The sequence below is a fragment of the Python bivittatus genome, unplaced genomic scaffold, assembly GCF_059951505.1.
Source record: "Python bivittatus isolate LINGU-HERP-01145 unplaced genomic scaffold, Pbiv_v1 ctg000410_np1212, whole genome shotgun sequence".
In the NCBI taxonomy this organism is placed as follows: Eukaryota; Metazoa; Chordata; class Lepidosauria; order Squamata; family Pythonidae; genus Python; species Python bivittatus.
The window spans coordinates 11,306,912-11,334,466 of NW_028277067.1; the positions used below are offsets into that span (position 1 = coordinate 11,306,912).

The 27,555-nt window shown below is 38.6% G+C and overlaps 1 protein-coding gene across 1 annotated transcript in view; it reads left to right on the plus strand.

Annotated features, from left to right (window-relative positions):
- The first annotated feature begins 8,722 nt into the window (after positions 1-8,722).
- IGF2BP1 (insulin like growth factor 2 mRNA binding protein 1) overlaps positions 8,723-27,555 on the plus strand; it is a 66,413-nt gene continuing 47,580 nt past the window's right edge. The window contains exons 1-2 of the mRNA XM_007428918.3: positions 8,723-9,203; positions 10,739-10,799. Coding sequence (XP_007428980.1) covers positions 9,029-9,203; positions 10,739-10,799 — 236 coding nt within the window. The 5' untranslated portion in view covers positions 8,723-9,028. The remainder of the gene's footprint in view (positions 9,204-10,738; positions 10,800-27,555) is intronic.

Below are 27,555 nucleotides of genomic sequence, written 5' to 3' on the forward strand. Positions count from 1 at the left end.
GAGTCTCCCGGTTTCTAGCCTAGAGCCTTACCTGCTGCACCAAGCTGGCTCTCTTTAAAAGGATTAGGAAATGATTAAATAACATAAAGGAGGCAGAAAGGATTGGTGGAATTTTATTTTACTTTTCAAATCAAGGGAATAGGCACTGGAGTGGTATATGGAAAGGTAACATGAGCAGTGAAGTAACCAACTTTACAGTTCAAATTCTAAGGATAACTTACTCAGGTTAGTCAAAGAACTCCAGGATGGACAATAACATGACAAACGAGATTTAATATAAGGAAATGGATCTGTAACACATTTTTGCAGGTTGGGATGCTGCTGTTCAAGACTGCAGTTATCCCACCCAACCCCAACCCCCACTTGGTTTTCTCTTTGCATCCTCAATTAGAACTGAGTCAATTGGAATTCCATTCCCACTGCATATTCTCAGTCTTCGCTAGAAATCTTTCCAGCTGCTTGCCTATTAAATTTTGTTTTTTGTTTTTTTCACTCAAATCTTCAACTGTCTTGTGTGGACCTAAGAAAAACTTGCACCTAGCAATTTAAAGCTATTATGAATGTATGGATATATAAATAGGCAGCTGAGGGACTTTGGGCCAGTCGCTTTCTCTCAACCCTAGCCAGGGAAGTCAAAACCATGTATCTGCCAACCCAAACTGGACCAGCATGGTACATTATGGACCACAATCATCAACAAAGAGGCATTCTTCCTGCAGTGGACTGATTTCAGCTGATTATACATATGTGCACACAAACCTGCATGTATGTACTGTATACATGCACCCCTAAACAAACACTGATGAAGTCTAAAAAGCCCAGGAGAGCAAGAAATTTGGTGATGTGGATCACTTGGTGAAACCACAAATTCAAGTGCATTGTGGCAAATATTAAGAAAAAACTATAAAGATGGGGACTGCTATACAGTAACATTTTTACATCAATCAATGATGCATCTACATTTAGATTATTGTGTATCAATTCTGATTGTTCTGAACCATAAACAATATTTGCGGTACTGGGAAAGGATCGGAAAATGTATAGTTGGAAATAGCAAGAGTTTGAAACACTTTCTGTATGAAGAAGGGTTAAAGTGGTCCTCCCTAACCTCTCTCAAATAGGATATTGGCTGAAAATTCTGAGAGTTGCAGAACAATGTAATTGGGCTCCAGGTTGGGAAGGCTGATTAAAGAATGTGGGACATTTTAGTTTAGCAGATGGCAGTTTTGGTGGGGAATAATAGTGTAAAGCTCTGTAAAATGATGAATGGAGTTAAGAGAGCAGGCTATTTAACTCACTGTTTTTCAAACTTGGCAACTTTAAGAGGGATGGACTTCAACTCCCAGAATTCCCCAGCCAGGTTGAAGTTTGAAAAATAGCAAGTTAACTCTTCCTCTCCCTGCCTTTGCCCTTACAAACATTCTTGGCAATGCCTCTGAGTTTTAGTGAGAGAGGGCTTCTTCTGAACTGCAAATAGCAGCTTTGGAGAGACAATTTCTGGTGAGACCGTGCAAGGGTTATGTAACATAGAAACATACATGTTAGTTTATTCATACAAATACAGGTTGTTGCTTTTTTCACATTCCCCAAGCATGTGCAATAATACAAAGCATGACACATACATTTTTGAGATGCAAGTAATAATTCAAATATGTACTCACAAGTATTTGCACATTTATCATGTTTTTATATGTGGTTGCAGGCTTGTACATGTATTTGTATGACAGACATTTATAGGTTGTGAGTCTGTACATTCACTTATATAACATATATATTCCTGTGCAACCCTCAATGTGCAGGGATTTTTGCATTCAATCATAGAATTTGGTTATTTTTTATTTTACATAACTTGCTTAAAAATGCTGTAAAAGCACCACTGGGCTTTGGTAGTCAGCAAATATGAAATAATAATAATAATTGCCCCTACCCCTTCAGGAAAGTTCCCTTGTAACAATCCTTCCCCATGGCATAGAGCTATGGGGCTTTGCACCAGGCAGGTGGCAATAACATTTATGAGGACAAGCACAAGAGAAGGAGGGGGCTGAGGAACCCACAGGCATTTATAACTGAGTTGGCTGTTGTGTTTGTGCAATGTTTGATTCATTCCTGTGCTCCCCCCACATCATTTCTGATTGTGCAGGGAGGAGGAGAGAAAGCAGCCCTTGGATTTAAGAGGAGAACACTCTAAGGAGCTGTCAGGCTCCATCTTTCTCCTCTTCTCTCAAATGAAAGCTGCTTGTAAAACATGGGTATAAACTTACCAAACAATGCATAGAATGGGAAATTCAGACTACCTATTAAACAGCTGGAGCAAGTTGGTAGCCTCATTTACTGCAGCTGAGAGGCGAATCAATAGTTTGGGGGAATGGATGTAAGGCCCCAACGTGAAGAAGGCAGATTTTTCCCTCCAGCATATTCTTACATTATATTTTGCTTGTGAGAAGATTCCAAAATGCCCCAAGGAACAGTAATTGTATGTGTGTGTTTTAGATTGGTAATTATGATACATAATACCACCCCCACCCCCCACCCAAAGGCCTTCTTATTTTCAACTCCAGAGCTTCCTCAAGCTGTTTTTGTATAGATTTTACTGTGTTGGATAACAACACTATGGCAGGTACACAGGATTATTGAAATTGGTCATCTGTCTTTCAGGGCGAAAGGTACATTAGGGACCAGTACCCTGCTTTGGCCAACGAGGTTGATAACATCAGTGGAGAAGATAAAAGCAGAAAGATGGCACCACTGAATTCTTTTGCACGTATGAAGGGTATGAACTTCATACCTATAGTACTATTATCTCTGTTTGAAGCTTGTCTTTTTGCACAAAGTGGTACAATTTCTGTTCATCATTGTATTTCTGTCTTGATTCCCAACAATCATCAGACTGAAGCAGGATATAGATTTTTTAAGTAAAATAAAATAACGCTAAGCCATAACATGATACAGTTGGGTTAATTTTGGCTTGCATGTTTGTGAATTTAGTTACTGTAGTCTCTTAACCATAGTTTTTGGCTTAGCATGCTATGTAAACCCTACCAGTTATAGCTTATTGAATAAACCATTTTTAACCAATATCTCATTGTGACAAAAAATGCCGATAGTAGATCAGCACATGAAATGCATGGGTTGCACCTCACCAATTGATGACTGATTTGCTAGGGCCACCTAGTACCTGCAGATGTGTACAGTAGACTGCTGGCTTGTGTTGATGTGATTTGTAGTCTAACACATCTGGAGAAAATCAAGATTGTAGAAGGCATTTTAAGGCTTAGTTTTAAAAGGAGAAAGTGCTGTCTAAAATCATGTTCTCTAACTTTAATATGCAACCCTTTCAAACAGAATGACATATCCTGATTAATCTTCCTCCAAATACTTTTAAGCAAAGAAGCTGGTTATTTTGAAAAATATGCTCAACAAGTGATACAATGCAAAAACAGGTTCTGACTAGTGAGAAAAAATGAGGACTAGAAAGTGATATAAATATCAAAGGTGGTGAAGTGGGGCTAAGGGGGGAAAAGGCTTCTCCTTATTTCTTTGTCCACATTATTGAACCTTACCTTGTTATTGGCTCCATTTCAAATGGGGAACATATTTGGGTTAACTAAATATCAGAAGCAGCTTAAAAGTTAGTCTTTAAAAAGACAGCTGTTTTTTATTCTTTCTAAATCTTACTAATGATATATTCTGTGTTCAGAAAAATATAGATTTAAATTTTATTAATTTCCATGGGAAGGGGGAAAAACTGAAAATTCATAAAGGGTTGACTTTAAATTTCAGACTGTAGTCATAAGAATGATTACCTGGAAATAAATCTTGTTGAATTGAAATAAATATGTTTCAGAATCAAAGATGTAAGAATCTCATATATCTAGAATGAAAGAAGGTAATTCATGAATTCCCAAACTTTAACTCCTTTTCTTCCATAATAAATACAAAGCTATTTAGAATGAAAATGATTTTTTTTTGTTCCTGATTAAAATACCTACTTGTTTTACATCTGAATACTGACACACAGTTCATTATCAAACAAACTTTAAGTACGTTAGAACTTACCTTAACTTGTTTTAAACTGTGGATGTTTTAATGTAATAGACATCTTATTCCTAATTTTTCAGCATATATTTGATTATCTGCAAATAACTTGTCAAATTGCTGATACATTATATCTTCCTGGGTAATTTATTTACAGATAAACATTCCTAGGGTTGTATATTTTATTTAAATATAAAATACAGCTGTTTATGAAAATGGTAGTTGGTTTAGTATGTATTGAGTTTTCAGCTTAAAAAAACTAACTGAAATTTGAATGTTTCATCAATTTCAGTGTTATGCAATAAAATACATTAAGAGTGACTCAAGTATATGAGAAATAACTGATTTTTATACTTATGTTTTGATGTAAATTTATCATATGCTACTAATGGCTTATTGTGCCTGTGAAGAAGAAAATAGTTTTAAAAAGTTTTTAAAAGATTATTTTTACTAAACTTACACCTTTATATTGCTTATGTAAGATCTTATCAGAACTTAAAGATTAAAGGGAATAAAAATGATTACTTTTTGAATAAATATAAATTACACTAGGCTATTCACCATTAGAGGAAAATGAGATAAAATGAGAATTTCAATAAAAAAATTAGGTAATTTCAACTTAAAAGAATTCTTATTCAAATGGAGTATCAATTGTCTCAAGATGCTTTGAATAAAATGATATCAGTTAAAGCAAATATAACAGAAAAGGGGAAAATTGAAGACAACAGATAAGTTAATTCTGCTTTGATTAGAGACAATATTTTAATTTTGAGAAAGGAAAAAAGGAAAAAGGGAAGAGAAAAGAGAAAGGGTAACCTAATCTTGATAAAATGTAATCATCAAATGTTAAATTCTTGTCAGTTCTTTTTGCAATGACTGAATATAGGCAGATTCTCCCATTCTTAAAAATGATTTTGCAAGTTCTTCCAGTCTAATTATTTAGCTATATCTACTGAAAGTACTATGCATCTACTGAATCTTTTTCACTCAAGACTTAATTTTTAATTGGAAAAAGAGCAAAGCCTTTTGGCATTTTAAAGACTAATAAATGTGTTGTGGCATAAGCAATATTCCTACTTCGTACAGTATCTCTCTCTCTCTCACACACACACACACACGCACACAAAGCCAGACACAGAGGACTACATATGAAAACAAATAAAATAAATTTAAGATTATTTGCTAACTTCATAATAAAAGCACTGTCATGTTTATAAGGCACACAGTGTAGTCACACATTTTTTAAGGTTAAAACAATTACATTTTGAAAAAGTTAAATGCAGCATTAACATTTATAAGTTTTTGGAATTATGAAATTTTACGTGTGTGCCATTTTTGCATGCACAAATTTAAAATCTAGTGTCTTAACAAAACAATAATGTGTGTTTTACAAATGCTACTCAGGACACCTTGATTATTCAGTTTAAAAGACTAAAAGGCATGCAGATAAAACTTCTCTTAATTGCAAGCAACTGCACTTCAAGGGAAGAAACAATGTGTCAGAGATAACTATTTTAAGATTTTTATCAAGAAGGAAAATTGGTTTGGGAAATTGGTTCAAAGATGATATTCCAATATGTTTGTGTGCAATTAAAAATGATTTTAAAGTACTTTCAGGCTTTTTTTTTAGGAAGTTGTTCGTTTTAAATATTCCTGTAAACACTTGTTAGTTTTTGCATAATTTGATATTTCTGAAGTGAAATTAAGGATATAATTTTTAGGGGAGTTGCTAAATTGTTATAATGTAGTTTACCAGTATTACTTGACAGAAAAACATCCATGAATCAGACAATAACTTCTAACAAAAAAAGCTTAACAATGGCAAAATCTTATTTTTTTAACTAATCAAAGGAGGGCTTACTAAATTACAATCACATTTGCTAAAAAGTTCGAATTCATTTGTAGATCTCAACGCTAGAAAAAAAAAAGTAACTTTAAAGGATTATCCTTGTCTAGATCCTTATTACTATGAATTTTATTCATCCAATCTCTCCGGAAGGCTTAAAAAGATCAAAGCCCCTGATCGCTACCATTTTAGGAGCCCTACTTCTTATTTCTAAAAGCAGAACGGAATTTCAGGACTGCTGTTTTCTGCAGATCAAATTTCCAGTTCAATTAGGAAAATCGATCTCTCTTGCCCACCTTTCACCGTCCATAGCTGTAATGCGATTTTTGGTTAAAGTCATGTTTTGCTTTAAAAAAAACAAACCAAAACCTTCAGCAACCTCATTGCGGTAAAGACCAGGACTCAAGGTCTTCCATTCATAACCCGTGTGCAAATCAAGGATCCAAATGAAATAGTTTTACTCCAGCCGATTTTTTTGGAAGGGGGCATGCACGCTGACGCTCGCACGGCAGCCATTTAAAGGGCCACCACATTCCGACGATTCGAGCTCCCCATCCCCCGCTTGCCATTTCCCTTCCCCGCCCCTCCCCCTGCCAGTCTCTGGATTGGTGGGTTGTGACTGGCATGCTTTAAAGATTTCCATCTCTGCCTGATAATGGCAGGGACCCACGTTGCTGAGGGACAGTTGGCGCCTCTTCAGAGGCAACTTAGCTATTGCCGTGACTAACCCTTTCATTCCATCCCCTCCTCCTTGGGAAGATGGAAGAGCACTAAAAGTGAGGCTGGGGGTGGGGTAGGCGGCTGGGAGGGCTGCATCCACCATCTTCCCCTTTGTCCCCCGCTCCCTATTCAGAAAAGCGTCCTTGTGCTGCTCGGGTTTTGTCGGTTTCCTTCAGCTCGCCAAAGCGGGACGGGAAGGGTTTGCCGCGCGATTTTTATACCTGCCTAGGAAGAAGAAAGCCCCAATGAATTCGCGGGACTTTCTTCGCAAGTTATTGTGCCGCGGCGCTAAGCGGCGGTCTTAAAAGGCACTTGGACCATTGCACAAAATCGGACGCTTCTGGACAGGCGTGCTACACGACGGGACCGCGAAAGGGAGATTTAAAGCTCAACTCAAACGCTTTTCGGAGCGCGAGACTTTCTTCCCCCTCCGTCTCGCGGATCAATCAATAGGACGGCCTTCCGCGGCCCTCCCCCTTCCGTGCCAGCCACAGCGCGTCTTTCAAGAGCTGGACTCGTTTCCTCCCGCGAAGAAGGCACATGGATGGGCGCTTCGAGGGGGTGGGGTGGAGGAGACAGGGTGCACATGTTGCCTCGCGCGAGACAAGGGTTAAGCGGAAGCGGCTTCCCACCGCCGCCCTTTTGGTTGGTGGAGAAATATATAATTAATTTCAAGAGCTCCTCGCTGATATCCACTCGTGGAACCCAGTGTCTGCGCGCCTGCCTCGCAAGCCCCGGGCCCCTCCTTTCCTGTCCTCCCCCCTTCGTTTTAAAGTATTTGTATTGTTAGGTGGGGGAGTAAAGAGTTGATGAAGCAAGAAACCAACCAATCTGCCATCCCGCCCTAGAAATTTAAGGTGCAGGAAAATAGGGCAGTCGTAAGGCTGAGCCAGAGTCGGAAGGGAGCAAGGCGTTATGGCGAGTCTAGCGTTTTTTCATCCATTCCGGTGAGAGGAGTGGGAGAGCAAGAACTCCCATCTCTCCTCCCCTTTTAAGCTTCGGCATTTGAGGCGAAAGGGGTCCCCTAGCCAAGCCGCCCTCGATTGTGAAAAAGGCGGTACAGTACGTAAGAAATCGCCGTTGTGGTTGCGAAGGAGCACCGTGGCGTGCCGGTGCGGAAATAACTTCCAGACCGCGTCTCTTCTGGTTTGCTGTCGCGCAGAAGCTGCATACGCGTTGGCAACTACCCGCTGCAAGAGTCGAAACGCTCTTCTGCCTTCCCTTCTGGTCAGCACTAAGGTGGTGACACGCGTAAATAAAGAGCAGTTTCGGGACTCGAACTCTCCTTTTCTCATACAGCGCAAGTTCAGGTATTCTGGTTTTAGTTTCGAAGATTCACGTCTCTCAATTCACGTTGATGGAGGTCCGCCTTCGCAAACCCCTTCGTCGCGCGCCACCCATTCCCACGATTGCATTGGGCCAGCCCTGACTCCTTTTCATCTCATCTCCCTAACGTGATCCCAAGGCTGAAAAACAGCGTCTGAAAGTCCAGGTCTGGTGCGCCCCCACACTGAGCATCACCTTCCTCCTCCACCCCCAGTCCGTGGTCTTTCCTTTCCAGGGAAGTAGCACTCACGTCGATTTAAGTTTACACCCAGAAAATCTCATTCAAAGAGGCTGGGGGGGAGGGGGGGGAGAGCAGGCCAGGAAAACAGGAGGAGGGGGACTGCGATGGGGGCTGGGCTGCGGTCCTCCTGGCAGGGAGGGGAAACAAGGAGTTGGCGTCCTCCGGCTGCGCTTCGGAGAAGAAATGCGCTCGGTTGGAAAAAGCGGAAAGACTTCTCTTCGCGGGAGGCGAGCCGACGGAAATCGTAAATAAAAAACTCAGCAATTTCGAGAAGAGATACCATGCCGCGGAACAGGAGTATTCTATGTTGTAGAGGGTGCCCCGCCCCTTTTTTTGGCTCCACCACGTGGCTTCCTCTTGCAAACATTTTCACTCATTTTTCCAGGTCGATTTTATTTAGGGGCGGCGCTAAGTCCTGCCTCACACTCGGAGACGTCCTTTGCCTCTTTCTCTCGGTGTGCGTGTGTGACACACATGAGTTGCGACTCAAAAGGAGTTGGGGGGCCACTGGAAAAAAAAGAGCCATTTTCCCAAGCCCGCCATACGAACTTGCATCCAAATCGACCGGCCCCATTGATTCTGCAAAACATTCCCCCCTCTTTCCTCTTAGATTATCCCCCTCCCCCTTTCCTTCCCATAGGCAAAACAGCCGGTTTTTCCTACTTTGCTAGGCCCCCAACATAGAATAAGAAACTTTTTAAAATATAAAGCGATTGTTAAAAGTTTCGGAAAGCCGGAGAGTCGTCTCCCTCTTTCCCCACCCGGTGTCTGCGAGTTATTTTCTTCTTCTCTCCCTCCCACCTCCCGTGACTCACTCCCGTTTTGGACCTACCCAACATTTTGTGCAAAACGCATCAGCCATGAACAAGCTGTATATTGGAAACCTCAACGAGAACGTGACTCCGGCGGATCTGGAGAAAGTCTTCAACGACCACAAAATATCCTTCTCTGGCCAGTTCTTGGTGAAATCTGGCTACGCCTTTGTCGACTGCCCAGATGAGCAATGGGCTATGAAAGCCATCGAAACTTTTTCTGGTAAGCCAATGGATTTATCGCTCGCTCGCGCTCTCTTTTTCATCTCTTTTCCCCCTTCTCCTTTGGCAGCCGTGAGATTTTGGAATAAGCACTTGCTTTGCAAAAAGGAAGCAAACCCGCATAATTTTATAAAATGCACACTATTACCCAGAACCCCAAATGTTAGCGGGCCGGTTCTTCTTTTTTGTGTGTGCAAAGACTCGTAAAACGTGGTGTACAAAGATGCGACCAGGCAGCCACACTTTGCTCGTACTCGCGCTTCCGCCCTTTCTTTCTTTACCTCTCTGTAGTCATCAATGAAAGTTACTTTCGTTTCGTATTTTCCCCTCAACCACTGGGAGGGGGGCACCCCTTCGATTTCCCCCTCCCACTTTTCTCCTCGAGTCGTTAACTAGGTGGCGAGTGTCTTTAACTTGTTGGGCCTAGAATTTCCTATCAACTTCCATTGGCTTTCTAGAGGGCTCTTGTTTTTATTATCCAGCCAAAATGTCCTCCTCACTTAATGGAGTACCCCTATTCTTCTTCTGCTACCACATTGCATAAAACAGGCCTTTCCTTTAAACAAAATCTCATTTGGCAAACCTTGAATTAATATTCCATGTGTCTGCATGCAGGGGAATGGGTGAGATTTTTTTTCCCCTTCAGGAAGCCCCCCCATCTTTATTTCTCCCCTCCAAATTAGTCATCTCTTAACAAATAAACAAAACCCTCCATCACTTTAATATCTTCTCTGGGATCACTGCTGCCCCGCTCAGTTGTTCTTCTTTCAGGGCCATTTGGGACTTATCAAGCAATCCAGTGCTGTATTTTTGCAGGTTGAGTGTGTGTGGTACTTCAGGGGTGGGAAGAGGGTAGTGGGGAAAAAGGGGGGGAGGTGTTGGACTTTGGCCATTTTGATTTAAACAGGGGTTTCCTGGGGCATGTGATGGGTGTATTAGCCTGAAGGTCGCCATGCTGTTTAGAGATTGAGACAGAGAAACAGAGGGAACTAGCAGAGCAAACCTAATGTTGACTTTTGCTGAGACCAGATGTTTTGCTCCCCATTTAAAAGACCACATCAGAATTCTGTGCCTTTTTCATGTCACTTTCTTCTCAACAGAATATTGTTTTAATTTATCTTTAAAAAAAAAATTGAAAGATGGTATGAATTCTCCTGAAAGCCAAGCAAGTTGGGCTGGAACAAACCATCAGAACAGGCCTTACCATTCCTGTTTTCTTCCTTTCCCTGGTGAACCAGATCTTGGAATGTATATATGAAAATGAGTTAAATGTGGCCCTTGGAAAAACCTCATTGGGTTTCTTTCATCAGAGATTCTCCATTCAAAATCCATTTTAATTTTTTAATTAAGAGGAGAAAGGGTAAAAATGTCAGGCAGGAGTTTTTATGGCAAAATGCAGCTGAATCCCACACCCCCAAGTTGAATTAAAACACGAAGCGGGGGGAGGAGTAGAAGTTGAGTTATACATGAGCATTGGGTGTCCACTTTTCTTTTACAGTACACTTTTTTTTTTAAAAAGCACACTTGTGTTTTTAGGCAAAGTGGAGTTACATGGGAAACAACTCGAGATTGAACACTCAGTCCCTAAAAAGCAAAGGTAATCCAGTTGTTTATTTTCTTTGAACTTATCCATGTTGAAATGTAACAGAGAAGATAAAATATGTTAAAAAAAATGCCAAACTGCTGCAAACAAAGCTAAGTTGCAAGAAGAGTGTATTTACATTTTTATTTTCCACTCCAGAACAAAACTGTTTGAAAAACAAACACATTTTAAAAAGCCTCTGCTGATCTGCTTGTTTATTTCTTTTCATCCCAAATTACTTTGGATGCATTAAAGAAACAATTAAATACAGATAGACATTATTACCCTTCATTAAGCACTGAAAGTATAAAGTTCTGTGACTTAAATTGCAATGTTATTTATTATAGCAATTTCAACATGACAAGACTTCTCTGTGTGATCGGTTTTTTTAAAAAGACCAACCTTTTTGGTTTTAATTTTTTTCTTGTTAAAACTGAGCAAATTGGGAATTTCCTGGCCCATTTTTCAGATATGAAAAAATATACTGGCTTTCTACTTGTTTCTGTGAATACTTTGCATTTCTGTGATACGTATATTTTTATGTAGTGTTACTGCATCTAATACGTTTCTGATCTTTTGTTTCTCATATTGCTTGCCTAGTTTTATTTTGGCAGCTTTCACTAAGTATGTTATAGCAAACAGCTTCTTCCTTTAGGAAAAAAGTTGCAATTACTCCTTGGTCATATAAATCCTAGAAAGTGAACACAAAATTCATAATGTATATTTATATTAGAAATTCTGATTATTTTTTTAGACTTGGGGAAAAAGGGTAGTTGCTTGTTCATATAGTTCAAAAGATTCTTTTTGTGCATGATTGACATCACAATTTCCTGCTCTTGCACTCTTTCTGATTCATATCCTTCTTGGACTTTCAAACCTCATATAGAATGTATTGATGGAAGACTAAAAAAATCAGGTTTTCTGAGACATTGGAAGAGTCTCAAAGTCAATTTGATTAATTTATTATAACAGCAGCATGGATTTTGTATAATGGGCGAACAATAATGTTTATAAACAGCCTTTGTAGCTTAATATATAGAGTACCTATGGTGGTAAAGGACATCTACGAGAAATATATTTAGGAAGCCAATTCTACAATAAAAAAAGTGTAAGAAACATTGTGGAGGAATTGGTAGCTGGAGGAGGAGGAAGAAAAGGAACTTTTACTCTTTAGTGCTGCTTTTTTAAAAAAAATTGTTTGTATAGATTATAGATGATTCTGAGAGATGACTAACTTTTGATTCTTACATAATGCTCAAATCAACCAACATATGTAAATTAATCAGTTGGAGAATTGTGTGTCTAATGAATTGTGTTCAACGCTTGTAAATGTGAAAGAGATAATTTTTCAAAGAAATCAAATGATTTCCCAGACTAATTTTAGTTAGCATACTTTCACCTTCATGGAACTGAAAAAAATCCTCCTTCTCAGTAGTTATAATGGTTATGTTCAAGATTTTAAAATCTTCCAAAAATTTTAGATGATATCATTTTGTGAATGCCAATATTTTATTTATAGATTTGCTTGATATATTTTCAACATTGTGCTCAAATATTGTAATGAAGTTACTATAATAATTTCTCCCAAGAGAATTTACATTTATTTCTTATAGAAATAGAATGTTGACTCTTCTGGATTGTTGTGGTTGAGTTTCAAGTGTGTGTGAGTGTGTTTTTCAACTTGTCTTGGGACTTGATTTTCCTCTTTGGAATGATAACCAGAACAGGAACTAGTTAATTAAATGTGATTAGAATAAACTCAATAATGTGGCTAGTGAGATAAGTTTTCCTCCACTTATCAAAACCTATAAAGATTGTCAGTATTTTAAGAAAAGAAAACTCTAGGAATAGCCTTCTATATCTTTTCAGTTATCAGAATAAAATAAATCACACTCTGCTTATTTCATTAAAAAAGAAACATGATTAATATTCTTGAACCCTGTTCAAACTGTTTCTAGATGCATTGAACTGTAATTCCCAGAATTCCCTTCTGGCATGGTTCATGCTGGCAGGGAATTCTGGGAGTTTTGGTTCAATAGGTCCAGAAAGTGCTGGTTGGAGAAGACTGAATTAGAAAATGCCAAGAATTTCAGGTTGTCTGAGGAGGATAGTTTTGCTTAGGTTAAATGCTTATTGAATCAGATACAAATATTGTTAAAAAAAAAAAAAGGTGTTTATACATATCTTAAAAATTTATCTTCCTCAATATTGGAAGTGATTTCAAAAACTTTGTTCATTTTATTGAATTGGTTCTTGGAAAGTATTTGTTAAACAATTTTATTTTACTCATGTTTAAAATTTGCATGTCATCCATCAAAAGAAGCCAACTTTGAGATCATACATCCAGCATAATTAGCTTCCAAATGCTTTGGGGGTAAATGTTTTGCATATTAGAAATAACTTTTAGGTTATAATAATTATACTCAATCTTAAATTTTAAAAAGTTCCATTGATTCAAAAGAACTTTTTCTTCCAAGAAAGTGTGCTCTAATTTGCAACTTGAATATGCATAGATTTAGAAAAAGAAGACTGTGTGTGTTTGCCAGGAGTGCTTTCAGCTGAAAATTTATTAAAGGAGAAAAAAAAAGTTGGAGAAAATTTGCAATTTTGTCTCTTTAAAAAGACAGCAAAATTCTGTTGGTGAAGGAAAGAGTTAATTAAAACAACCTCAGAGATGTTTTAAGAACTCAAGAATGTTAAGAAATGTTAAGAAATGTTTGGAGGTTAGGGGCGGGGTTGTCTCCCTCTGAAAAGATTGAAGTGGATAGAATTGGGGAGGGGGGAGAAGGGCAAATATGAATGAGTAAAAAAAAACAAGGGGAGGGGAAGTTAAGTGAACCCATCAAGCAAATATTCCTAATAAGAGGATTGGAAGTAACTACCTTAAACAGAATAAAACTTTAGGAGCTGAAGTAAAAGAAACTGCTTCAGGAGCCTAGGATGTTTTTTAGTCAAGTTAGAAATAGGTATGGTTTTAAATCTTGTTACCCACAAAAGGATTTTTAAAATAAATCATGGCGGGGGGGGTGTTGTTTGTTTATATGCTGATACTTTCTGTTGAACTGGGATAAATCTTTATCTAAATTAGTGAATAATGAAGTGACCCTGTGGCTTTCAGTCTTTTCAAAGAGCGGGGGTCTCATGATAAAGCTAAAAAGACCATTTTGTCTCAGAAGGACATTTATAGGTATTATTGAAAGGTATTCTGTTACTCGTATGGCTCATTTATGGTAAGTTTTATAAAAAATGTATGTCCTATCTGGACTGCTGAGCCTCACCAGTTGAGAATCACTGAATTAGTTCAAGTGGAGCACCTTAAGAATGAATATGAATATTCAGGGTTCTGTAAAAAAAATGGGTGAAATATTTTAATGGATGTTTGTGTAATCCTGTATAGCTTCTGTTGAAGTTGGTAGTATCTGTTGTCTGTACAACAAATAAAGCTGTCCTTTATGGATCTGTTCAGATTATCCCATTCAATTCAATATTCCTTAGTAAATGTGTGCACATTTGCAACATAAAGCTTAAAGGAAGAATTTACATCATTTTCTTTGCTTTAGTTTATGGTCACTGTTGTCCAGTAAAAAAGGTTAAAATTATACTTGTTTGCAACAACTATGATAGCAGCTTCAACAAATGGCGAAGTATCTTCTTCACGCTAAAAATGTTCATGTAAATATGTTAAATATATTCTATAATGATTCTGTTTCGGTATCTGTAGAAATCTTTGGTGGATTTACCTGTAAGATACTGTTATTTTTTGTATACGCAACAAATAAGTAAATGTAAAAATAAGCTATAAATAGAAGCAAGTGATAGGGATGGTGAAGATAAAAATTATATATGGATTTTGCATACATATAATTGGTTCTTAGCCCAAGAATTTCAGGGACAGCTGAATGCTGGGTTCCCATTGCTGTTCACAGAAATAACATTAAAAATGAACTCCCAAAATAATCCTACTCTGATATGCAACCAAGATGGAACAGTAGGTATGAAGGAGTTGGATCAAAGACACCCTAGAAACAGGAGTTCCTGGAATAGAAATTTATACCCAGGCTTTAACATCAAAGACTCTATTTGGGATAATTTTTATTGTTTTTATCATTTTTTGTATAAGCTGCCTAGAGTCACTTGTATAGTGTGATGGGCAGCGTATAAATTTGATAGATAGATAGATAGACAGACAGACAGACAGACAGACAGACAATGCATGTTTCATATATGTTATTTCATTACTGAATATGTTCTGATGATCCCATGCTTTAGGCTTTCGTAAATGTGACATAGCAGATCCATATAAAAAACTTCACAGATTGGGAAAAGCTTCCTTCCTTATTCCTTTAGGTCAAAGGTGGACAACTTGTAGGCCATTTACAGCATCCAAGCACCCCAAGTTTGTGCTGGAGGGATTCATTGACAAAATGGCTTAATTTGACTGTGATTTTTGGCCTGGGAGAGGTTAACAGGGAATGAGAGCAACTTGCCTTTGAGAGGTCTGCTCCCATATCTACCTTTAAAGCCTCCCCTGAACCCCCAAAGTTCAAAAAGGTTTGATTATGTCCTATCTGGTGATTTTACAGCATCATTGGTTGGCTTCCTTTAGAGTGTTGTAGCCCCTGATCCCTCAGATGCTGCCCACCCTGCTTTCGGCAATTAACAGAGGTATATCTCTAATCAGAAGGTTGACTTATACCATATAGACATTTGCAGTGCAATCCTGTGCATGTTTACTCAGAAGATAACTGCACATGAAGTTGCAATCTTGTTTAGTTCTTATCATTTTAGAGTGTCAAGGGAAGGAAGTAGGAAGTTGCAACCTGTTTCATCTAGTTAAAAAAGGAGATTTTTTTCAGTAGTAAAAAAACCTTTAGGTTTGCGAAGAAAAAAAAACGAATAGAGTTAATTTTTCACTTCTCAGGAGTGGGTGTTTTATTGTAGCAATCAGTACTTAGTTTATAGAAGAATAATGAAAAATATAAATTCAGCTTTGGAAATCCAAGCATCAGAGAAAGTATATAACATTCCAGTTTTAGGAAATCTTGTGTAAATGGCAGAGGAAACTTTCAGTTACTGTGTGGCTAATACTAGATTTGATAAAAGGATTGCAGTGTGAGAAAAGGTAGAAGCTGCATGACTTTGGGCCATTTATTCTGTCTCAGTCCAACCTAGTTTACAGAGTTGTTACGGAGAAAAATTGAAAGAAAGAATGGTATGTGCACTGCCTTGAATTCCTGAAGGAAAGTGGGATATAAATTTAACAAAATACATAAGTTCATCTAAGGGATAGTGGTTCTATGAAGGACGTTAAGCTATTCAGATGTATTAAGAATATATGTGTGTGATTAAATTGCCTATGCAAATATTAAAGACTGAATTAAAACATATCCTTTCATATTCCACCTGATGCTGAAATCCACTGATCAGCTTATAGCATTGCCAAGACTGGGCTGGAGAATTAAATGAATGTATATAATTCCTGAGATACAGACTGTCTTGAGAAATTGCAAGTTGGATTCCGTGAAATTTCAGTCTTGGGCAATATTGTGTTTAATAATTGCTGTTCCCCATTAGTGAAATAATATTAATGCTGATCAACCTCATAGGCGAATTATGAGAGTTCGAATTTCAGAAAATATCTAGAGTGAGAATTAGTGTGCATAATGGCTAAGTGATATGAGCAATGGATAAAGAATTCTTCACCTCAAATCCTGCTGGTGTCATGATAGACTTAGACAAACTGTCTTCCCATTATAATATCACAGGTGATTACTGTATATTGTTTTACTTTACAAAGTTGTGTAAAAACTGTAACTAGATATAGCACATAAAGCACTTTGAATTCTGGAGTACTGAGTATGTATACCTGGTTAGCCTATAATAAGCCCCACTGAAATGTGTAGGACTTACTGAAGGGAAGTACTTGGATTAATAATGGATTAAACTGTAATAATTTTCAGTAAGGTAGTAAATGTAATCAATTTCCTGAAGATGTAGAATAACTATGAATTCCAAAATCCTACACATAGCAAATAGGAAAATTTCAGCATGTGTTTTCCAGCATGTAGGCTGCTTTACATTTTTTTAATCTTTTGATAATATTCAGGACACAGCTTTTGTCACTAGAGTAATTCATTTGAAGTGCTTACCACTCTGATCTAATTGCAGCCATGACAGCAACATACAGCTCCCAATCGATGCATATATATTATATAAAAAGGTGCAGACTTTAAACTTCCCAGACACTTAAAACATTTAGTGCTGGTATCCACAGAATAGTCATGTTTCCAGCAGTAATAGTGAAGAATCTTGTAGCATCTTAAAACCGTCTATGTTCTTCTTGCTACCCCTTTGAAAATTTTTGACACCAAATGATATTTTTTAAAAAATAACATATTCCTAAATTATAATGTGTTATGTGGATAAGACACTATGAGCTTGAATTAAATTTGGAGATCATATTCTTCCCACTCCTGTATGACCAGTTGAAGAACTTAATTGATTTAATTTCAATTTCTACAATTTCCAGTTGGTTATTGCATATGTGCCAGAAATGGAAGTTGAAGACAAATTACTCATTAGTTAAAATCAACAAAACAGGAATTTGCATACAGTGGACTAGATCTTGTTTAAACTATGATTCCTGAATTGTACAAATTGAAAACAATGTTGGTTGGTAAGAAGAAAGGGTAAAGTGTGTGTGTGCCTGAGATATTCTCAGGTTTGTAGAGGCTTTTTCATATAAAAGCTTAGTGCTACATGTGTTATTATGAATGTCTGTAGTAGTTCTGAGCATACCTTTACTACATAAGTTAACAAAAGGGGATATTTCAAACGTATTTTTTGTATTTTTCTTTGCATCCAAGATTTAGCTGGATTTTCAGAGGGATTGAATCTAGGCATAGAATATGCCAGAGAGAATGGGTTGAATCGTAAAGGATTGAATTCTTGTAGCCACATATTTTCTTACTCCACGAGAAAACAAAATGTAAGACGTACCTTCTTGCTCTCAAGCAGAATATTTGGTTATTAACAAGACAAGATAAAGGACAAAACAAAATTAGCTAGATAGGATATGGAATTAGCTAGAGAGGCAAATGTGGGGGAAAATAATCCAGAAAAAGGAAAGCAAGACAAAAACTTTAAAAAGAAAACAGATCAAGAGCAAAAGTGGACAAAAAATCCCATATCTGTCTGCTAAAAGGGCCACAGCTGGCAAAGGAACATGGCTATGCAGTCAGCACTACATAGACAGTCTTAAGAGATCCTCAAACAATGCCTCAGGGACAGATTAAGCACATAGGAATAGCTGCCTAAACTGAGTAAGGCCATTGATGCATTTAGCACAGTATTGCCAACTCTGACTGACGACAGCTGTCCAAGATTTCAGAACAGAGATTTTTGGCCCTATCTGGGGTTACTGAGATCTGAAGCAGAGATTTTCAGTAAGCTGAGCAGGTGTTCTATCACTGAGTTGTGCCCTTTCAAGAGCCAGCAGATTTATAGAATCGAACAAAACCTGATTGTGCCCTTATATTGCCTGATTCTGTTGATTTGGAAGATAAAGTACCACTCGAGGGCTCTCTGCAAAGGTAGCACAGTAGACAAGAGGCCAGGATCTTCCCATTCCAAAAAGGATGGGTGGTATAATAAAATGTTCTGCTCTTTAGATTCCTTTTTTTTTTTTTTTTTTATGCCTTTGAGTCAGTCTTGACTTCTGGCAACTGCCTGGACCAGGCCCTGCAGTTTTCTTCGCAAGATTTCAGAAGTGGTTTGCCATTGTCTCCTTCCTAGGGCTGAGAGAAAGTGACTGGCACAAGGTCATCCAGTTGGCTTTATGCATAAGGCAGGACTAGAACTCACAGTCTCTTGGTTCCTAGCTTGGTGCCTTAACCACTATACTAAACTCACTCTCTCTGGGTTCTTAACACTTGCTGTTAAAGATCTTACCAGTGATCCTCAGCCCCATGGAAAAATGAAATTAGAATTCGGTAATGTGTAGTAATTCCTTGTTGTTGCTGTTAAATAAATTTGACTAGGGTAAGTATTAACGTCTCTGTGTTATTGGGTTTTAGGCCTTTAAAGAAGATAATTCCTTTTCTTTGCAAAATACTATGAAAATTCTAGCTCTTTAGAACTCAGTAACTATTTTCTTATACTAGTTAACAGAGAGATCTTATTCACAAGGCTGGTAGAAGGCAGTTCCATAGATTCATTCATATAGAGGGAACTGGATATCTTTTTGTATAACCATAGTCATTTCTCACCTCCTGTAGAAAGCAGAAATACCTTAAGGAAGATTTTATTCTTTCACCATATTTTGCCTTGAACCCATATTCTAGAAATACCATGGAATCTAGAATCTTTCTTTGATTTTCTTTTTTTTAAGTTTGCATATGGGCTTAAGTCTATATGTATGTTGCCTCCAATAATTAAAGGTTCAGATCTGGAAGAAGTCTGACATATGCACAAACTACACCCTCCCGCTCCCCACATAGTTTTATTCTAGGTCCAAGGGCATAATCTTTCAACTGCTAATTCTCACCTCCTCTACTTTTTAGTCTCCAGATTGTACTGACCTCTAGTACGAGAGCAGGTGTGGCATAGAAATGTGTCAGTAGCAGAAGTGGCTTTGGATAATCAAGGAAGATACACAAGTCTCAGTTGGTCATTAGCTAATCTTAATTGTTTTCCAGGAAACAGAAGGGGGGATTACTTTCTGATCCCAAACATGGGTGATCAGTCAGACATGGATTTTCTTTTTCATATTATTGCAATTAAGAGATTTAGGCTAGTAAATAGTTTGACAGTTGCTGTTCTACAGTCCAGCCCAGTGGATGAGGTTTTGGACTTGGGCCTAGAAGATTTTATTTCAGCTCTGGGGCTTATCCGGATGATGAGCCTAAAATAGGCTACTATCATATTTTAGGTATTGTGGAATGGTCTTTCAAAACTTGATTTAAAAGTTATATCTAAATAAATATATCTCTTTATTCCCTTTTCTACATGTCATAAGAAAATCAGATTTTGCCAGGAGAATGAGAAGTAGATATTTTAATTTAATAATCAGCATACTTTATTTGTTTAAAAATAAATGTTCAAACATATAATTGAGACATAAAATAAAGATCCTTCTTGATAATTAAAAAAAATGTAAATAAAAAATATTTTTCTATAACCAGAGGTTTATATTCAGTACCAAGTGTTCTGGATCTTTAAGTTCTGTCCCCTTTAAAGGAGACAACCCAATATGTTATGAGAAAGTTCCTGAAAAATCACTATCAAAGCTCCTGCATTAAATTTTCTGAGATGACCATCCAAAGACATCTAAAGGAACTATAAGCAGTCCAGGGTCCAATGATAATAATTAATATTTTTAGTTTCTAAAGTATGGATGGATTATGGGAACAAATATATCTTAAGTAAAATTTCAAAGAAGGCTTTTGTTAATTTCTCAACTTCTCAGATTGCTTATTTTTATGTGTAAGTCCCCAATTCTGGCTTAATAAACCAGGATTCAGCACTTAAATATGTAATCTTATGTGATTCAGCATGAAACTGTGATCTTAAAGATACTTCTGTGTTCACATGTTTTGGGAAGCCATGTATAACTGGTGAATCCTGAGTTATTTTACCTCTTGTGCAAAAGTGAAATGGCAGGAAGGTTGTGGTGTGCAGTGCAATCTTGCATGAATATCCTGACTTAATTACACCAGGATTCTTACTGAGTGTGAATGCAGCCTTTATTGTGAAAAAACTTACAAAAGTCTTATTTTCAATTTGCCTAGAAAGTACCCTGCTACAACTCTTGAAAAATGAGTGTTCAATGAAGAGAGTTGGATCACTCACCAACACTGATGCTATTGGTGTTACTGAACCACAATTTTTAAAAAATAAAGTCGGGTCTCTTATGAATTGAGCTTGACTCTGGAGACTTCATAAACATATTAATGTTGTTCTCTTGCAACAATATGAAAATGATTTGCCACTGCCAGTGTCTGAGTTGCTTTCTCAGACTAGCCTATAGCCTGAGATTTCTTGGCTCTGCCATCTAAGTATTAACCACGGCCACCTCTGCTCAGCTTTTTGTAATCAGCCAAGTCCCTCTTAAATAAATACTAGAAAGAATGGAATCCTCCTAGCATCTGTACGGTGTGATTAGAGGGCTGAGAAAATGTAAAGATCCAAAACCATGTACAGATCCATCTAGTATGCCAGTTGCGCCCATTCCTGGCTTGGGAGGCTGTGCTCCCAGTTACTCTTGTCTTTGTCGCTTCCTAACTGCATTACTGCAAAGTGTTCTATATGGGGCTGCCCTTGAAAAACAGTCAGAAAGTCCAGCTGGTCCAGAATGCAGCCGTGTATGTAGTTCTGGGTACATTGGAGTTTGCCCATAGAACTCCACAGTTGTGCAGTGCAATTCAAGGTGCTGGTTATCACCTTTAAAGCCTTGCATGGGAGAGGCCCAGATTAGTTGTGGAACTACCTATTTCTGAGGGTCTCTCCCTGTCCCACTAGATATGACAGGGTGGGCATGGTCCAGGTCCTCTCTATGAAACTCTTATTTTGTAGGACTGAGTAGATGTGTCTTCTCTGTTGCAGCATCTGTCAAATGGAACAGCCTCTCCCCTGAGATTTAGAGGGCCCTGACCCTCTTGGCCTTCTGGAAGGCTGTTGAAGACATAGCTTTCCCCCCAGGCATAGGGCCAGGAGCTCAGTATATGTGTGTTTGTATTATGAGTGCCTGGGTTATATACGATTGTGTTATATGATTGTTTTAACTATGCTTTTTTCCTTTGTTTATGCGGTTTTATATATTTTTTCTTGTGAACTTGTTTTGTTACCTGCCCAGAGTTATGTGTTTAAGATGGGCATGCATGCAAATTTTGTAAATAAACTAAAATTCAGTTTAAAAAAAGTGGTTTCTTTAAAGAACAATGATTGAATGCAGCATCTGAAGTGTAGTGATGTGAAACAAGTTAATAATGGCTAAAGCAAAATTTTGGGTAGCCAGAAACGGCCATTCTTTCTAGCCCATAGATATATTATGCTTGGAGATGGCTTGAAGAGTAGACTTGCTGGACAGTAAGCATCCTGGATATGTAATTAATGACAACACTTCATGATTTGATCCTTCCAGTGCATAAATTATAGGCAGTTTATAACAACACCCTATGGGACTGATTGACATGCAACCAGTCATTTCAACTCAATCCTTTCATACAAAAGTCTAGGCTCAGTTATTGCCAAGCATTTCTATTTTAGCACTCTGTATTAAATCTTTTATTTCTTGCTATTGTTAAATAATGTGGGAGATTAAAATACTTACTGATCTTCTGCAGCTCACCCACAGAACTGCCAATAAACCCTGATCTATCTCCTGCTCACTCTGGCTCAAGTAGCAGAACAGCAGCACTTCTGCATAACAGAAAGGTATCAACAGACTTGGGGCAACCACAAATTTTGCCCAACTATAGCACTTCTCAGTTAGGGGGACTCCCTCTCCATAGGCACTGAGCATGCTCCATAGTTATAGGATACTGACTAACTCTTGGGAGGTGGGGAAGAACAGAAAACCACCATGGGTGGGCATGGAATAGAGTAGCTAGAGTCTTGAATAGGGTGTAGAATTTTGTGCAGGTTCCACTTGTTCTGAATTCATAGGTTCTTTTACTTCATAGAGTAAGGACACGTTCAAGGAAAGCCCAGGTTTGTTGTTTTTCTTTTAACTATTAGTGGGGAGGAGGTTTCCCCAAGAGCCCTTTTGCTCTTTCAGGAGATGGGTCATTGACTTTATTGCAGGTGCCACTTGAGAGGCACAACACGCTCAGGAATGAAGTGAATTATTTTACTGGCTGCCCCAGTGGTTTCAAGCATGTACTTGTAACAAGGTGGGCATAGCAGGTCTGGATAACCCAATTTGGTGGTAGGAGCAAGAAACAAACATGGAAGTTTTTGTCTTCAGAGGTGGTATAAATAAAGAATGAAGAAACAGGATGTTGGAAACCCTGCCTTCTGCAGAGTTGTATGGAAATGGCAGTCCAGTGAATGCAATCCATGTAGAGAAATAAATGACTATATATGGGTTTTCTGAACTGCATGCTGCCCATGGGCCTGAGATGATGGAGGGTGTCAGGTTGGGACAGGCTGCTCTGAACTGCCTGTGTGGCTTTCTGAATCCATTAGTCTTTCCTACAGCTCCCGTCACCAAGATCAGTGTGTTGGCTGGGGATAATGGGAATTGAAGCATAATAGTTTGGAGTATGATAGTTGCCACATTTTATTCTCTAATGTTGAGTGTGACCTATGAATTTTGGGTTAGTCTTAATGGCCATCCAAAATTCTTGGTGGAAATGATTCTGTTCCTGGATGAGAGCGGTGCTACAATTCTGACTTCATCCCAAGTGCATTATAAGCTCAACTATAGTCTCCTTCACAGATGAAATCCTTTTCTTTCTTTTTTTTTTGGACTCAGGAAATGTGCAAGCACTGTCACATTGACTGGAATGAATGGGGGTAATTTAGTGGAGCCAAGGGCAGTTGGGGACCCCCCCCTTCATAGGCAGCACATCAGATTCCTAAAATGCATCCTGTTACAGCTTCATCATACTGACTTGATTGCCATTCCAACCCTCGTAAAGGCCACCAAGCACCTGATATAAACCCCTCAGCATCCAATATAAACTAAATACTGTAACTGCAGGCACATCTCTAATCATTCCCAGGCAACTAACTGCCCTGCATGTTTTAAATCCCCTCTCAGACCCACTGAGCTGTTATGACTCTTACTTGCAGGTTTCATGGAAATATACTTTCCTAAAACTCTCTTGTTAAGGGCTCCTGGAGGAAGCTATGTATGCCAGTAGACTTGCACTCAGTGCAGTCAAATGTATATTGTGGTTGAGTCCTATGAATTGACCTTTAGAATCACTTGATGAAAAGTAGTTAATTAATATTTTGATAAATTGCAAAAACTTATTCTCTTTGCTGCTACTGTTAACATGACTGTTCCTCTGGAATTTAGAGTCAAAGTTGCCACAGCACAGTCCGTTTTTGTCCATTCTCCTGGAAAAACGTTTTATGACTTTTTCTATATAATCTGAAGAGAAGCCAGAGTATTTTCTATATAATCATCATACTGCAAAAGAGTGCCGGGGCTAGCATCAGGGGCAATAATCTTTCAGTTAAGCTTTTCACCTTTGGGAGCAAATGACTCTACATTAGTAGTCATGATATTAGATTAGTTTGGTGTTCTTCTACCATCTCTGGCCCACTCACCTCTGCTTGTACAACAGCTGTCCCCCTTCTGGTTCCTCTACATGCTTTGGACTGCAGCTCCCGTGAGCACCAGTCAACACAAGTAATGGAAATTATAGCTCAAAATATCTGGAGAGCACAGATTGGGAATGACTGTTCCAAAATGGCTTAGAGCATTTCTTCATTTCCTGATTTGTATTTCTTGAACATCTCTTCAGTTTCTTGCAGAATGCACAGCTACAATATTGTTAAAACAAGAATGCAGTGAAAGCCAACCTGCAAATCTTTTGAATCCCTACTGCAGCACAAAGCCCCAGTACCATAGATTAGTGTTTCTCAACCTCAGCAACTTTAAGGTGTGTGCTGGCTGGGGAATTCTGGGAGTTGAAGTCCATACAGCTTAAAGTTGCTGAGGCTGAGAAACATTGCCATAGATAATGTGCGGTCCTTGGAACTAATACAACTGGCCAGTGTTGGCTAAGGGAATTCCAGAAGTTGCAGTCCCAGCTCATCTGGAGGATTTGGAAAATCATTGCACACTAACCCCAAACGCGCTATTGAAAGAGGCTTTGGCCATTCTTTAGCCAGCTAACAAGAATTAGCTAGCCACACGTTTTTAAAAATGATGCTCTACTTCAGCCCAAACAAGCTTTTGTACTGCTCTTCCCCCAAGTCAAATCTCTGGTGGAGTACCAAATCCACAGGTGCTTGCATGCATTTGTATTTTGCATGAAATCAACTGCAGTTATTAATCTTTCTGTTTCTTTTAAGGAAGGAATACGCTCAGATGTCTATCCATTTCTAAGTCATATTTACTCCATTTTCATGGGGATGATAAATGTTTCTGTTTTTGAGTTTAACACCTTTTTCTTTCCTCCCTTTTCTGAAGCAACTGCCATTTTCCCTTCTTCCTACCTGCCTAGTCAGGGTTTGGCTGAATTTCTGAGGATTAAGAAAATAGTGGCTAGATTATCAAACTTCTGCTGCCTCCATCATCACTGTTGACAAAACAAAATTTATAATAGTGGGCATTGCCTTTGCCCTATTGCTAAAACATAGAAACCCTCAGAATTTGACGAGCTTCCTAAAATAGCAAATTAACACATCTACCCATTCATTTAAGGGCTAAATTGCCTATCTCTGATAGTTTCTGCCCATCCTGCACAATCAGGCAGAGTAAGTATATTCCAGCTCCCTTTGCTCTAGAAACATGCCTTCTCTGTTGTGGCATCTGCCCTCTGGAACAGCACCTCCCTCCCCACCAGATGTTGATGCTGACTAAGAAGTCTTTGAAAACCTAGCTGTTCCCCCAGCCCTTGTAGAATTCTGTCTGATTAGAATTTATTCTGGACACACTTGGTTTTTTTTTTTTTTTTAAAGAAATTGTATTATTCATTGCTTTTAATGTTGCAAACCACCAGAGTGTTATGAGTTTGATGGCCTCCAAATTGCATAATAACATAAGTAGTGCCCTGCTGGATTGGATCCCTGGCCCATCTAGTCCAGCAGTTTGTTCTCTTAGCAACCAACCAACTGTGCAAGGTAGCCCACTAGCCGCCCGCATAAATCACACAAAAATACATACATACATACATACTTCCTCCTCCTTGGAAGAATTGCTTGAATGATAAATTTGGGTGATCCTCAGTGCCATTAGAGGGTGTGATACACATCAGGGATGGGAAATCTGTGGCTGTCTAGATCAGAGTTTCTCAAGCTTGGCAACTTCAAGATGTGTGGACTTCAACTCCCATAATTCCCAAGCCAACATGCTGGGAATTGAAGCCCACACATCTTGAAGTTGCCAAAGTTGAGAAACACTGTTCTAGATGTTGCTGAACTGCCATTCCCAGCAGCTGCTGCCAGCATGGTCAGTGATGGTGGGAGCAGGGGGTATAGGCTAGGAACATTTGGCAATTAAAAGAAGAATTGGCTGCTAGGATATGCTAATAGTAAATTCATTTTCTGGGTGCTGTTCTGGTGGTTGCCTGAATAGCACCTAAATAGCACCAGCAGGTCACGAAAGGGGGGATAGGAGAAGGGTTAAAGAAGTATCAGCAGTCTTTGGAGGAGAGTAAGGGGTATCCCTCCAGAAGGGTTTCAATGTGCATTGAGCATGTGCAGTTGTCATGGGATGCTGGCATAGAGACTCTTGGAGGGAGGGGATGGAATGGGGAATTCTGAAAAAAGGGATGGCTTGTCACCCTGTCCTGCTTGATGCATAGGAAACCTGCCTTTCCGTCAAGTCGGGAGTGGAAGTCACAGGGGCAGTCAAAGCTTATGCTGAAGTTCCCCTAGCCAGAAAGGGCCAGGGAGGCCCCCACAGTGGTTCTCCATGCAGCTGCTGGGCTTGGCTTTGCGTTTGAGAAACTTGGCTTGATCCACTGGGGAATGAGAATACTGTAATAAAAGAGAGGGATCACGGTGTTCAGTGCCTGGATTGGATTTGCAGCCTGGCACGTGCCCATTTTTCAGCTGCAGCTGGCTTTTCCCAGACCTTTGCCAAGTCTGTTCAGCTCCACAGCTTCTGGTAAGATTGCAGCCTTTGATACCATGACATGCTAGGTTATAGGTTGCTACCCTGGTTTCTTAATGCTGCCACTGATGTCTAGGAGGAGCTTTCAACCTAGCAGGGTTAATAGAGCAACAGGTTGCTGGAATTCTTGCTCTTTTCCACGTGTGAGGGTCTCCCGTCAAATGAACTTGGCAGCTCTAGTTCCTTCCTATTAATGCTGATGGTAGCTGACTCACGGCTTCTGTATTATCCCACCTCCTGTTTGTAGCCTCTAACTACTCTCCTTTTATGTTGAACTTGAGTTATGCTACAATTAGGGATCCTACACTAGATGGATTATAGGGGAGATGTACACAGTATTATTTTTATTCAGATTCTCTAATATTCAGTGATGCTTTTCTTTGAAGACACCTATTACCTGAATAGTATCTTCCCAAAAAGAAAATTAATGCAGAATAAGATAAATATAGACATTAAGGATAGCTGTTGTAAAAAAAGGTGTTACAGAAAGCTTACGCATATATTAAGGACAAAAAAGGAAAAAGATCTGGATATTATTTTTGCAAAATCAGAGATGGGGAAGAGGGGGAAGAATGGAAAAAAGAAAAGATGAGTAAATGGGCTTTGGCCTTTGAGATATTGTAGAATTCCACCTTATCCATTGTGTTCTTTTACACACATGTACATCTGTGTGTTTATGCTCACACATATATGTACATACATTAAAACCTGCTACATGAGATTGTACAGAGATTTGAAGAGATACCTATACTAAGCGAAATGCTACAAAGATGTACTGTTTATTGTCATATTATCACCATTATGCTATTTTGTTATTATATTATCTTGTACACCATTTACTCTCCTTTTGGATTGAAGTGTTTAACAAATCTTATACATACATCTAATGCATTAAAAAAAAAAATCAGTCTTGAGCCCTGTGCTCTTCAACATTTTTATTAATGACTTGGAAACAGAAGTGGAGGGAACGTTTATCAA